At 39.6% G+C, this 15,433-nt stretch overlaps 1 protein-coding gene across 2 annotated transcripts in view; it reads right to left on the reverse strand.

The window, feature by feature from the left end:
* Nucleotides 1–15,433, reverse strand: part of LOC100917314 (adhesion G protein-coupled receptor E4) — a 61,270-nt gene that overhangs the window by 16,754 nt on the left and 29,083 nt on the right. Inside the window, exons 5-9 of one of the 2 annotated variants that reach the window (XM_031947716.1) lie at nt 12,952–13,080; nt 11,208–11,368; nt 4,227–4,285; nt 3,448–3,549; nt 1,067–1,232 (exon numbers count right to left, since the gene is read on the reverse strand). In XM_031947716.1, the coding sequence (XP_031803576.1) occupies nt 1,067–1,070 (4 nt within the window). In that variant the 5' untranslated portion in view covers nt 1,071–1,232; nt 3,448–3,549; nt 4,227–4,285; nt 11,208–11,368; nt 12,952–13,080. The remainder of the gene's footprint in view (nt 1–1,066; nt 1,233–3,447; nt 3,550–4,226; nt 4,286–11,207; nt 11,369–12,951; nt 13,081–15,433) is intronic. The other variant, XM_031947717.1, reaches the window with a different exon arrangement.

Consider the following 15,433-nt stretch of genomic DNA (forward strand, 5'->3'; position numbering starts at 1 on the left):
TTGCATTATAGACCTAAGTTCAGATTCTACTATTTACTATCTATATGACCCTGGAAAATTCATGAACCTTTCCTGAGTCTCAGTTTCCTTAACTGTAAAATGAAGTGCTCATACTACAAAATCTTTGAGACCTCTTCTACCTCTAGATCCTTTGCTCTTCTTGTCATTTCTGGATTCATTGCCTTATTCACAAGATTCTATTAGCTCCCAAGAAAATAAATGGTAGGAAACTCATTATTAAAGATAATTTCTACAGTGGGAAAGTGAACAGTAATATTCAAGGAGATAATTCTGTTTATCTGTACAGACAGAAACTTGAAAGAGTCTTCCTTTACTTCCAAGTTTACCTTTCCTGAGCCTTTTGGAACAGGCAACAAAGGTTTGAATTCCTGTGAAATGATTTACAAGGGGTGCTCTAGTAATGTCACATTTTGAATACCAAACATTTCAAGACTTTCCACCATGTTGAAATCTTAAATGCCTTGTCTACATTATGAGCACATATATTCAAATGTTTCCAACAATTATAACAAAGAAATCTTCAAATTTCATATCTTTTGACCTAGAAATACCATGACCAGCATTCTACCCCAAAGAGACCAAAGAAAGAGGAAAAGGACTCATATATACAAAAATATTTACAGTAAGTCTTTTTTTGTGGTGGCAAAGAACTGGAAACTAATCATTTGAAGAATGACTGAACAAATTGTAACATGTAAATATAATGGAATGCTATTGTGACATAAGAAATAATGAAAGATGTTTTCAGAGAAAACTGGAGAACTTGTATGAACGAATGCAAAGTGAAGTAAGTAGAACCGAGAACAATTTATCCAAAACCACCAATACTCTAAAGAGAAATAACCTGAATTTCTTAAGATGTACAATTATTCCAGAGGATCCCTTTTGAAAATTGCTACCCTCTTTCTGACAAAGACAAAAAGTGACTCATGATGCAGATATAGAATGGGGCACATTTTCACATGGGCTCTAGTTGAATATTTTTAAAAGGACACAAATATTATCAAACTGTTAACCCAGGGCAAAATGTCATGATCAGTCTTACCCATTAATTTCTTCTTTACTGAGGATTGATTTCCAGAAGGGAGACTGAGCGCAAACTCATATGCAACTTTCTGTACAGTCTCAAGATAGAAGGTCACTACCTGAGCTATTTCTTCTTTGTTTCTATTTATCTGAGCCGGAAAATTGTCAAAATGATTGGCAATATCCTGTAGTAAAGAAAAAAAGATGCATGCCATATTAGTGAGTCTGATTGAGGTTTCTAGGTTGCTCTGTTCTATCATGGTTGTATTTTCACAGTGAACTAAGACAGTGTGAGTATGGGAAAAATCAAATTTTTGCTGATAAACATAACATGTTCCAGAAATAATGAATCTTGATGTTCCTATAGCTATTCAAGACTTGTTGGGCACTTTACTATATTATCTCACTCACACCAGTCCTATTGAGTTAAAGGTTATATTCTATCCCCATTTATACACAAGGAAACAGAAGCCTGAGAGGTAAAATTATTTGTCCATGGTCAATAATATGTGTTAAGGCTAGGAACATGAATTTAGCTCTCTTTTATTGCCATGAACAATATGCTTTCTGCTCTATCATCAAATTTCTGAGAATTTTCTTTTAAATTATTCTCATTTCTTGAAAACCACAAGAAAGGGGAATAGTTTGAGGATAAAAACAGTGACCGTGCCAAAGAACTAGGCCATTTCTGAACTAGAACTGTGCCTAAGATGTTTCCAAGGTGATATGGATTCTGTGTGGAGACTGAGTCCTCCAGACACATGCTTCTGAGAGACAAGTGCTCTGTTCCCTTGATAGAGGGTATGTACAGCAACAAGATTTGGGCTGGTGCCTTTAGATTAATCAGAAGCCACTGTTCTTCAGAAAGTTGTGATCTCTTTGCTTAGAGGGTGTACAGAGTCAACATGGATCCATAGGTTTCTGGGTTACAATTACAGCCTGGTTGTTTACTACCATTTGGACCTTGATCATAGTATATACATTAATGATGCTTCTTCATTTATAAGATTAGGGGGATTGTACTAGATGGTCTTTCTCCCTCCAAATCTGTCATCCTATGAATTAACACAAGAGAGTGATATTCTTGCTTTTGTCTCATTCATAACCTGCTATTTTCTCATCCCATAAGAAACATGACCACTGAACATGGAATAGAGTCTCATCTATTCTCCTTATTCTTTTTCAAAGGCAGTGAATGAGATTATTGATTCCAATGCACTTGGAGGCTTCTCTGAAAATAATAACAATAATTTACTTTCGAGAACTTTCAAGTTTATAAAACCTTTACTTCACAATAGCTTGGGGTGGTTTATAGGCCATTTGATATGTGAGGAGCTGAGGTTTGGAAATGATGAGTGACATGGTCATGGTCACATAATAAGTATGGAGAAGAAGCACTTGAGCCCAGATCCCTTAATTCCAAGCCCACTGAGTTGGCCCATTTCTCATCATGGTCAAATGTTCTAAGAAGATGAAAAGGCATTGAAATCACAGCAATGAAACCTCTGGAAAAACTGCCATCTTCCATCACCCACTCTATGCTCAACTTTTGCCTCAGGTTAGGGTCATCAAGCTCTGTGGCTGAAAAGGACTTCTGGTCCTCAAAACTTGTTATTGTTGCAGAGTGGGGAGACAATGTGCTTCCAAGATGAGAAGAAAAAGTAAGGAAAATTAATTTGAATCCTATATCATTTGATATTAATGTTAATTTATAATATTTCCTTCTCTGTTTAAAATCCCCACTTTTTCATTTAGTTCACATTAAAAAACCTTCCAAAAATTGCTTCCAAGAACTTACTGAGGAATGTGATCACATTCCACTCCCTTTCAGGATCTGGTCTGGTCCTCTGACTTACTATCAATGGTCACCCTTGCTCCTGGCTTTTCCAATGAAAAGTTTGGTGTGATCTGGCTAACAAAGGAAAAACTTGACCAGATAGATCCTGATTGAGTGATTCCTTGGCCCAGATGGTCAGAGGCTGCTGAATCTCATGAGTCTCTTTTTCCCCCATCCCTAACCCTCTTCAAACCCTCACATCACCCTGTCTCCTCCTTCCCCTCCTCCATTCCTACCATCCCTTTACTCCCATATCATCCTGCCCATCTTCCCTACAATGAAGTGATGGCAAAGAGTTGAGCGCTCTTAGCCCATCTCCTCATCAATATCCACCAGTCAGACTTGCCTCTTGCTGAAATCCTAGTATGAGATCTCAATAATGTTCTGTCAAGAAAACAGACTGGAATTTAAAACTGCCTTGAAAACTCCCTTGGAGTCTTTGGCCTCCAGGGAGACCACTGGCCTCAATTTATTGATTATTTGCTGACCTAATTAACAAACTGATTTTTCACACCCAAGATTTTGTCTCTTAGAATTTTATATGCCATAAAAGGATTTCAAACCTCTAAAGTAAGTGGAGCCGTGCCATTTCGACATGCAGAGGATAAATTCTGTAAACTAGTGCAAATCTCTCTGTGGCCATCTAGAAAGTTGGTAGCACCTGGCTAAGAAAGAGCATGGAAAAATGTTTTTCATTTTTTAAAATCCAGTTGTGTTAAAATATAGACATTCAATCTGAGAAGTGCAAACAGATAATTGACTACTTCTTTGTTTTATATGATATAGCAGCCAAGAAATCAAATGAAATTTAGTGTATGCTAAGAGAAGAATAGCAAAAAATAAGAGAGAGAGAGAGAGAGAGAGAGAGAGAGAGAGAGAGAAAGAGAGAGAGAGAGAGAGAGACAAGGTGACAAAGCAATGCATACAGATACAGACATGCACACACACACACACACACACACACACACCAGAATGAGGACAATGAACACACAGACTATAATCATATAAGAAAATGAATAGGCAAAAAATTTAGATGAAGTCTTAGAAGGAATGACTGCCAACTTGCTATATTATTTTATGTATTCAAATGAATTCATTGAAATGATATACTTGGTAAACAAGTTTATATTATATATATTATATATCATACACTATTATGTTATATATTATATTGTATTATATGTTAATATATATTTCATCTATAACTAACTTGGTTGTATTGATGTTCAATATTAAGTTTTTAATAAAACTTTTAAAATAATTATTTACATATATTTGAAGATTATTTCTATAAATTTCCCCTGTACACAAGGAACACATTTATATAATGATATAAACTCACTTGTATGGGACAATTTCCTGAAAATGTATCGTTGTCAAGTTTAGAACACCAGGAAATATCTAGGATGGAAACAAGAAAAACATTTGGGGAAGAGGTATTATTCAATGGAAGAAATGATTTCATTGACCTAAACAAAGGGAATTTCTCCCTCACTTCCTTCTCAGATTCCAATTATGCCAGGCATTTAAGAAGGAACTGAAACTGTCTTTTTGAAAACAAATTGTAAAAGACAGAGAAAGGAAAAGAGAGAATGAAGATGAGAGTCAACAAGAAGGGATTTTGTAAATAAGATAGGGTTGAACTAGAACACAGGGAGGTCCATTTCCACCATAACATTCCATGAGTCTATCCATCATGGCCTAAATTTTGGCTGATATTACATCATACATTTTTCTGGTCATGTGTTTTGTATATGAATCCTTTTCACACTTATTGTATAATTCCTGGTATTCAATTACTGATTGAAAATGGAGTTCTCCTCAGATCATCAGCCACTTATATGAGTTGTCTATGAATGCGCGATATGAGAAAATATTCTTTTGACTACATTATGCAGATGACCATGAAAGAACTTATTTTTGTTTACTTGAATTGAATTATATTACATAGACAGAGCTTGAGTTGGGTCAAAGTCTTGAGATATGTGAGGGAAAGGGACACTTGATAAAACTGCTGCATGGAATGTGGTCCTGTTTGTACTCCCAGAGACAGCAGAAATAGCCAAAGCTGAAAGGAAGGCAGGAGGTCTTACCCTGCAAGTGTTCACACTGGAATTTCTGATTGAATTCTTCTATCCAGCTCCTATCTAAGAGATACAGCTGCAGTGGTAACTTTCTCAGAAGTTTGGTACAAAATCCATAATAACCAGAACTGCATATTCATTGATATATATGAATCCATTTTATATCACTCAACTATTCAGATGAAAAGTTAAAATGTCCGTACATTTTGTGTAAAAGTCACATATACAAAATGAAGCATATGTTGAAAAAATTAGAAATTGGCCTTTTTATTTATCATCTTAGTACTTGGCCCAGACAGACTAGCCCACAAAAGATAGATCCTTACATGTACATAACAACACTTTTATCTGCATTCACAGATAATCCACTGAAGTGGCAAAGGGATAGGGAGGAAGAGAGGCCTTGGTGGGTGTAGGAAGCAGCATGAGGAGGAGACTGAAGATATAGCACCTCAGGACATCTCAATATCCCATTTGTTAGCTTCTTACTAGGACTGAGACTGGTCATGAGATGGCTTCTTAACTAGAGAATGCTATGTAAGGTCTGAGTGCACAGTAACTGCTGGGTAAACATCCAAAAGACCAAGAAATGAAACTGTGCATACCTTTTGATCCATCAATACCACTACTACTTCTGTATTCCAACAAGATCATAAAAAAGGGAAAAGGACCTACATGCATAAAAACATTTGGAGCAGAGTTGTTGGTTTTTAGTGGCAAAGAATTAAAAGTTGAGGGGATACTCATCAGCTGGAGAATGGCTGAACAAGTTGTGGTATATAAATGTAATGGAATACTACTATGCTATAAGAGATGATGACCAGGTGAAGTTCAGAAAAAACTGGGAAGATTAACAAACTGATGCAAAGTAAAGAGAGTAGAACCAAGAGACATTGTGCACAGCAACAGCAACATTGTTCAATGAATGACACCTCTTCTTTGCAATACAACGACCTAAGATAGTTCCAAAGGAGTCAATGATGAAAAATGCTATTCACTTTCAGAGAAAGAACCATTGAACTCTGAATGCAGATCAGAGCACACTATTTTCACTTTCTTTATCTTTTTTATGCTTTTTTTTTCTTTTAGTCTGTTTTCTCTTGCACAATATGATTAATATGGAAATGTTTTCTATGATTGCATATATATAATCCATATCAAACTGGTTGCCATCTTGGGGAGGAAAGAGATAAAAGAGAGAGGGAGAGAATTTGGAAGTCAAAAATTTTAAAATAAATGTTAAGAATTATCTTTACATGTAATTGAAAAAAAATGAAATGCTACTAAAAAGGAAAAAAAAATTGTACTACTGAGAGAAAGTGAAAGCAAAAATAAATTCAAAGAGATATTCAAGGAAACTATATTTTGTTTAAAAGGAGAGACAAAGAAGTAATATTAATGATAAATATACATGTACCAAATGGCATAGCATCCAAATTCTTAAAGGAAAAGTGAAATGAATTACAGGAGGAAATAAATAAATAAACAAACAAAAAAACTATACTAGTAGAGAAACTCAAATTTCCCCTCTGAACAGTAGATAAATCTAATCACAAAATAAATAAGAAAGGAGTCAAGGAAATGAAGATACTTTTAGAAAAGTTAGATAAGATAGACTTCTGGAGAAAATTGAATGGAAAGATAGGAATCTATCATCTTTCAGCTGTATAGTACATGGCCATGTATTAGCACAAAAACTTCACAAATGTAAAAAAGCAGAAATATTAAATGAAATCTTTGGGAATTTAATGTAATAAAAATTAAATTCAACAAAGTTCTATAGAAGCATAGATTACAAATTAATGAAAAGTAAATAATCTGATCCTAATGAGTGAATGGAATCAAAGAACAAATCATAGGGGAAAAAATCAATAATTTCATTAAAGAGGATGAAAACAATGAGACTACATTCCAAAATTAATGGGCTGCATCTCAAAGTAGGAGATTGGGGAAAATTTTATATTTCTAAATGCACACATCAATGAAAGAAAGACAAAAGAGATCAATGAATATGACTAAAAACAATCCAGAAAAATAACAAATTTAAAATTCCTAATTAAACACCAAAAGAGCCACAGTATTAATAATTGCCCACGGACTCACTTCCTCAATACTATTCTGTCTAGCTAACACCAACTACAAAGGCATCTATAGCCGAACCTTAATCCTAACTCAAGGCCTCCAAATAGTTCTTCCACTTATATGTGCCTGATGGTTATTAGCAAGCCTAGCCAACCTAGCCCAACCTTCTTCTAGCAACCTATTAGGAGAACTAATAGTAATTATAATCACCTTCTCCTGGTCTAACTTCTCATTTATCCTCCTAGGAAAATCTTAAAATTCAAAAGAAAGATTAATAAAATTGAAAGTAAAAAACATCAAACTAATAAATAAAAATATAAACTGATTTTATGAAAAAGAAAAACAATAAAATAGATAAATCATTAGTTAATTTGATTTTTAAAAGGAAAACCAGACTACTAATGTCAAGATGAAATGTACCACCAATGAAGATTAAATTAAAGCAGCTATGTTATTTTGTCTAGTTATATGCCAATAAAACACAAACTAAGTTAAATGGATGAATGATTTAAAATATATAAACTGCCCAAATTAGTTGGAAGAAATAGAATATCTATCTTAGAAAAAAGAAATTGAACAAGCCACAGATGAGCTTCCTAAAAGAATATCTCTAGGATCAGATGGTTTTACAAGTGAATTCTACCAAACATTTAAAGAGCAATTAATCCTAACAATATACAAACTATTGTTTGTATTGGGGGAAAAAAAGAGTCCTACCAAATTCTACCATACCATTTTTTATGACTCAAATATGGTTTGATAATTAAACCAGGGAGAGCATATCAATTTCCTTAATGAATATCCATGCAAAAATACTAGTAAATTGATGACTTCTGAGATCCCTTCCAAATGTCTCTTTCTGATCCCAGTGTATCCAACCCAATAGATTATCAAAATTAATAAGAATTTAGGGAAGTTGACTAGTTCTTTGAATCTCAATGCTGATTCCAATAATTGTGTGTACACATGGAATCAGAGAAAGTTTCAACTAAAATCCCATTTTTTATTGGAAAATTAATTCTAGGACCTACTCTCTGTTAATTATTTCTATTTATTCTGTGTATAGCTTGGTTTATATATACTTATTTGCATGCTGTCTCCCACAATAGATTGTAAACTTCTTGAGGGAAGGGATTACGTTTTTGCCTCTTTTTATATCCCCACCTCCTAGCAAAGTAACTGGCACACAGTAGGTATTAGTAAATATTAATTGATCCAGTTGAGATATCTACTGCACTACCAGCAAAGTTCATAAAGCAATACAAGGGCATATGGGTTAAGTATTTAACAACCAAGAGGTGAAGAAGGGAATGCAGGCACACATTTTAAAAATCTAGTCTATATTATTAATAGTTTTTTAAGTCTAAACAATCAACAAAATAAAAAATCAAGGCCTGAGTTGTGGGGTGACTACAAAGTTCTGAGATGTAAATGCTCATACTGAATACTTAAAGTTGACTTTAAAAGCCACTTAAAAGCTGCTTCCAGTACATTTGCCATCTTTTTGTTGTTGTTCATTGTTGATCATTTCAGTCATATAAAACTCTTCATGTCCTCATTTGGAGTTTTGGCAAAAATACTGGTGGTTTGCCATTTCCTTTTCCAGCTCCTTCCAAAGATGAGAAAACTGAAGCAACCAGAGTTAAGCAAAATGCCCAGAGTCACATGGCTAGTAAGTGTCTTGAGTCCACATATGAACTTAGATCTCCAGAACCAGCACTCTATCCACTGAGTAACCTAACTGCCTATTTAGGGGTCACATTTTAAGAAAGGTCACTGACAAGCCAAAGATCATCCAGAGTAGGAAAATCAGGGTGATAAAACATGTCCAATGTCAGATGATGATCTCTTGAAAGAGTTGGAAATGTTTATTCTGGCGGAGAAGACTGGTAGGGAAAGGAGGCATGGATACAAATAATCAAAGGACTGACCCATCAATGATGGATCTTGGTTTTCCTACTTGTCTTCAGAAGATAGAGTTAGAAGTACTGGCTGGGAATTGAAAGGAAATGGTTTTAAGCCTGACATATCCTAAGCATATCCTAAGTGTTTTGAAAAATAATATAGTACAGTGAAAAGATCAATGGATTAAAAGTTGATGGGAACCAATATTGATTAAATACCTGTTGTGTACACTTTTTAAACATTATCTCATTATCTCATTTGACAACATTGGGATGTAAATGCTATTATTATTCCCGTTTTACAATGGAGGAAAGTGAGGAAAATAGACATTAAGTGACTTGGCAGGTCCAGCACTTTATCTACTATGCTACTGAGCTGCTGGAAATCTTGGTTTGAATTTTATTCCTGTTACTTACTACTTGTGTCAGCCTGAACAAGTCTCTTAATCTATTGGGGACTAGCTTTATTACCTTTAAAATAAGTAGGCTGGATGACATAACCTCCAAATTTCCTCCTAGTTTTAAATTATTGATCCCTTACTTATAGAGACTGCCAAAGGAGAACGGGCAATATCAGGAAGTGATGGGTTCCACTTCACTTAAGGTTATTGAATAAAGGGCAGATCACTGACTGGTGTCTGGTGTTTAGAGGTTGGCTTAGACCTTTCAGTAAACCTTGGTTCTGGTTTAGTGTGAGGATCAAGGACATTTACTCATCTAAACAACTCATTTAAAGTTGACTTTAAAAGCTGCATCTAGTACATCTGCCATCTTTTTGTTATTATTCATTGTTGATCATTTCAGTCATATAAGCTTCTATGTCCCTGTGATACTGCATCAAGATGCAGTTCAAAGATAGCTAGCTAGGAGACCATGAATTTCCTGATCTGTCCAAGGAAAGGAACTGGATTAGATAGTGGCTAAAACCTCTGCTTTCATCCAACCTTGTATTTCTGATTTCTTTGATTTCTACCCCAAAGGCCATTGTCAGGAGGAAAGCACTTTCCAGACACAACTTGCAGTACATTTCTTCCAAGAAATGGATACATTTCATCTCCCTTAAATATTTCTATGGATGGGAAAGAGAAATATGGCAGATGGCAACTAGAGAGAGTGAGGGGCTGGCTGACTTGGGAGGCTTGGGTCTGGGAGAGGACCTGGCACTCAGGAAGGAAGTGATAAACAGAGGCAGGCTTCGGCACCTCCTGGACCCTCACTCTCTTCATCAGAGGATCACAAATATCTATAGTATCTCTCTCACTTAGTCTGTCCACAAACATTTATCAGGCATTTCCTATGAGCCAGGCACTATGCTAAACACACTGGGGGTATAGAGAAAGACAAACATTCAATCTCTGCACTGGAACACATACTCACAGGCTAACAATTGTGTACAAAGAAGATCCATACAGAGTAAATGGGAAGTAAATTCAGAAATAAAGGACAGCTTTGTAAATTGTAAGGGCCATAGAAATCAAGGTATTAATTTGGTGAATCCTTCCTCCCATCAGACTCTGGGAGGTTGAGTCAAGAGAGAGCCCTATCCAGATGGAGAGGATGGAGGTGGGGAGAGAAAGGGCACAAGAAAAAAGCAAGATGGCCCATGTCATAGGGACAGGGGGAAGATAAAGGCTATGGGATAGGAGAGGGAACGTGGTAGAGGGCACAGAGGATTGAGCTCAGAGTGAAGAAGATCTGGGTTCCAGTTCCCCTCAGCCCCACACTAGCTCCAGGAGTATCCAGGGTCCCCAGGCTCTCAGTGCTTCAAGTAACTCCCTTTAAGAACACAGTTGGCAGGGCCTGGGTAGAGAAGTCACTGTCTAGTACCCTCCAAATATTTCTCCTCCCTCTGTCTCGTCAATATTGGGTCGAAGGAGGCAGCATTGCCAGGCAGGTCAGAGCCCCGTGGCCTCAGTCCTTCTTTTGGGCAACAGTTTGGAAAGGGAATTGAACCTCCCACCCCTGAGTCAGGGTCTGAGCAAAGCATTTGGAAGGGGTTTCCTAAGAAGGCTTGAGCTGGGATGAACAGAACAGGGAAAAGGACAGAATTTAGGGGTGGCCCATGTAGGGAGGAGCTAAGGACACTGAACAGAGAGAGCCAGAGTCAGCGAGGGCAAGGGGAAGGTCAGAGGTGGCCCCTATGAGCAGGTAAAGGGCACTTTCATGCAGGAAAGGACTTCTCTGCTTTCAGCCTCAGGAGAAAGAGCTCCTTATTGATTCCCAAGCTAGTCAAAGAATATAAAGAATACCTACCTGAACAATTGTTCAGAGTGAGATTTTGGAACTCCTTCTTCCCAGAAGGAAGTATGTATCCATCAATACAGATACAGTAGAAACTTCTGTTTCTACTGTATTAACACACTTTGCATTTGGGCCACATGTGACTCGTCTGAGTCTTCCACATTCATCAACATCTGCAACATGAGAAAATAAAAGAAAAAAAAAAGAAATGAAGCATGCATTTTATACATGGCCCATGTGGGAATTTGTTTCATCTGACTATAGAATTCTATTTGATATAGGCATTTTCTTTTTTATTTCCAAAGGGCTGGAAAGAAGAGAAAAGATATGCTTTTTGATTGAAAAAAGAAAAGAAAAAGGAAAAGACTGGCATTCAAAGAAATAAGAAAGAACGAAGATTAATAATGTAATAGAAGGGGGTGGGTTCAGGAACAGAGTCAAGCCTTATCTCTGAATTGTATCTGGCATATCCCTGCTGACATATAAATACAGACAATTCTTTTTAGGACTCTGAAAGTTAAAGGAAGAAATGATATGGGATAGTAACTAGGAATCAAGGGAGGGATTTCTAAGGATAAGGGAGATCAGGATGTTTATAGACATCCAGGAAAAAGCCAGTGATGATTTGGAGGCAGAGGGTCAGATAATGGTCTCCAGGGCCAGCTCCTGAAGAGATGAGAAAGGATAAGATAGAGGCTATAAGTAAAGGGGCTGGTCTTGGCAAGGTAAGGAGCCATCTCTTTCCCAGAAAGAGAGGAACAAGAGAAGAGCATGGGTCTAGGAGGAACGATGTACTGGAAGTGAGAGAACTGGGAGGGCAATTTTGATCTGGATTTCAAGAGCTTACCAATCTTTTCTAATGCCCCTAATTTCTCCTGGTGAATAAAGGTCTATATTTTCAATACCAGTATTGATGTTAAATCAATCGGTGTTAACGTCTGTGAGAATCAGAACATAATTAAGGTCCTCACAGGGGCCACTAAAGAAGCCCATGGTGGTGTAAGCCCCTGTATCCAATAACCAATGGGGAGCTCCAAAAACAGGAGGCACAATGTTCCCTGTCCTCAGGGAAATGCATGATAAAGATGGTCTGGGGATATGAAGAGATGAGGGAAGTCAGGAAGGTGGTCCAAATACCCAGTCAAAGTTAGAGAAGAATTAAGGAGGAAGGCCAGTGGGTGGGCTCCCTGTGGCAAAGAGAAATCAGCCAGGAAGGATAATGACAACAGCCCATTTCTGTGGCACCTTAAGGTTAACAGAGACTTTCTTTGCCATACCTTCTGCAGGTGGACCGGGGGTTCTGTAGACGAGCTCCCTGAGCTCTGAGGGGGGAGTGACCTATCCATGTTCCCAGAGTGGGTACTGCCAGTGCCTCAATCCCAGGACTCCTATTCTTAAGTAACCGTCCTTCCCAGCAGCCTGGCACATGGCTGCCTCAGTGCTCACAGGGTTTCAAGGTTTCAGGGCATCTAGCTGGTGCAGTCTATGACTTGTTGCATGGAACCTGTGATTCCAAACTTGTTCCGGCTCAGAGGTTCCTGGCTCTAACCCTGCCGTGGGCTCAGGAGAACAGCTGAGATTCCTGCTTGGCTAGACTTGCCCTGGCTCTGACTTCTGGGGAAGCATTGCCCCTTCCCCATCCAGGCCCCTGATCCTTGGCTGGCTCCCCCAGGGGCTTCTCACAGACTCCCTGGGTCCCCAGTTCATCTCCCCTCACGGGGTTGCAGGTGCTCCTGATCCCTAGGAACATACATACCTACACACTCAGCCCGGTTCTTGAGGCTTTGGACAAAGCCTGGTTTGCATTTGCACACATAGCTTCCAACAGTATTCTCACAGACTCCATTTGGCTCACAGAGAGATGTGTCCTGACATTCATTTTTATCTCCAAAAGGAAGGGAGAGGGGGTGGTTAGCGACCTGAGTTTGGGCCCAGCAGGGACCTGGGGCTTCCAAACCCTCAAGTACCGCTTGCCCCATCTGACTGGGCTGGGCAGGAACAGAGCCAGCCTCGGAGCCCTGGTCTCTCCCTTCAGTCTCCTTATCCCTCCTGGTCGGGGCCTCCTCAGACAATGATCCCAGTGACACTGATTTCCTTCTTGGAGACTGACCCAAGCAGCCTCCTTCCCTCCCCCATCTTCTCCCTGTTCCTTTTTATTAGAAGGTCCTGGAGCTGGAAGGAAATCTAGAGGTCAGGTGGTCCAAGGTGGGGAAGAGACTCAAGCATCAAGGTGGGGTTTGAACCCCAATCCCCATACCACAGAGTCAGGGCTGGCAGCACAGCCACACGGGCCTTCAGTCACTAGGGGACGTCCTCCAATGGCTACTTACTCCATCCCAGCCCTACTGTGGCCCAGTCAGAAGCACTCACGGATTCAGAGTCTGTTTTTAATTTCTTTTTGATGATCTTTTCTTTTTTAAAAAACAAAACGACATGACTGCCACTTCCCAGGGTGCCCTCCCCTGCTCCCCCTGCCACATCCTCATTTTTCACAAATATATACAGCAAGAAAACCAGGCAATATATTGTGGGGTCCAGCTTCCCTTGTGTCAAATGCCCTCCAGGTCCCTCCCAGGGTGGCATCTGTGACACACTATCTGTCTGTCTGTCTGTCTGTCTCCCTCTCTCTCTCTATCTTTCTCTCTCCTGTCTCTCTGTCTCTCTCTGTGTCTCTCTTGTCTCTGTCTCTCTCCTGTCTCTCTGTCTCTCTCTTTCTGTCTCTCTGTCTCTCTCTGTCTCTCTTGTCTCTGTCTCTCTGTCTGTCTCTGTTTCTCTGTCTCTGTCTCTCTGTCCCTCTCTCTTTCACACACACACACACACACACACACACACACTCTCTCTCTCTCTCTCTCTCTCACACATGTACTTATTTACTCTACATTCTGCACTGGCAGAGAATTGAGGTACACCAGGCCTGAGCTACTCCTCATCTCTGGGAGAAGGTGAGAGTCTCCATTCAGAACTAACGTTTTCATTGCACCTACTGTGAGCCCAGCACTGTGCTAAGCACTTCACAAATCTCTGAGTGGATCCTCACAACCTCAGAGATAGATCTATTATTATCCTCAGTTTCCAGTTGAAGAAAGTGAGATCAATTGACTTTTCCAAGGTCACTTAGCTAGGAGGTGTCTGAGTCTGGATTTGAACTCAGGGCTTCCTGACTCAGACCAGCACTAACATTGACCAGGCAAACATATCCATTCTAAATGGCCTCCTGCACCCTCCTCAGCCTCATGGGTAACTCAGGATGGGGGAGAGGGAGAAGCCCAGTACCTAGGGCTGGGAGGAGCAGAAAGAGGCAGGATGTTGATTTTTATTAATTGAAAGGATTTAAAAATAAAAGGTGTCGAGAGCAGGAAAATCGTTCTGCCAGGAGCCAGGATTGGGGCACCCTGGTTCTCCATCTCATCCTGTCTTCCCCTGCCTTTGACTTTGTTCAGTTTCTCAGTCATGTTGACTCTATGACTCCATTTGAGGTTTTCTTGGCAAAGATACTAGACTGATTTACCATTTCCTTTTCCAGCTCATTTTACAGATGAGGAAACTGAGACAAACACAGTTAAGTGACTTGCCCAGTGTCATGGGGCTAGTAAATATCTTTGGGTGGATTTGAACTCAGGAAGAAGAATCTTAGTGAGTCCAGGCTCATTGCTCTCTCTCTCCTGGGCAATCTAGCTGATGAGGGATATTGTGAGCTTATTATATCTATGAAGCACTGGGCATCTTGCCCATATAAATGCCAATTCTCTTCCTTTTCCCTTTCCTGCCTGTGCAGCGGGATGGGAGTTCTCAAGATGAACACCCTGAGGCTCCATAGGGTAAGGGTCTTATCTGTGGTCCCATAGCAGGGAGGGCCCATGGGTCAGACCCAGGAGTCCTGTCCCCAAGACCACTGCTGCTGCCTCAGTGTCCACACACTCAGGGTGTTCAGCTGTGTGGCCCTCATTCTGTTCCCTGCAGGGCATGGGCCCACGTGTGCTCCAAGATCAGAGGTTCCTGATTTAGTGTTTGCTGGCTCCCTGCCATCGGTTTGGGACAGCAGCCCAAATCCCCCCCAGGGGACTCTGCCCTGGTTCCCTGGCTCTGACTTCTGGGAGAAGCATCACCCCTTCCCCATACAAGGTACTTGTTGCCTTGGCCCTGATCCTTGGTTGGCTCACCCAGGAGGCTTCTCATAGACTAACTGAGGGCCTCAGTTCATTCCCTGGGAGTTCCTGGGCTGCCTCCCCTAGGGACTT

The sequence above is a fragment of the Sarcophilus harrisii genome, chromosome 1, assembly GCF_902635505.1.
Source record: "Sarcophilus harrisii chromosome 1, mSarHar1.11, whole genome shotgun sequence".
Lineage (NCBI taxonomy): Eukaryota > Metazoa > Chordata > Mammalia > Dasyuromorphia > Dasyuridae > Sarcophilus > Sarcophilus harrisii.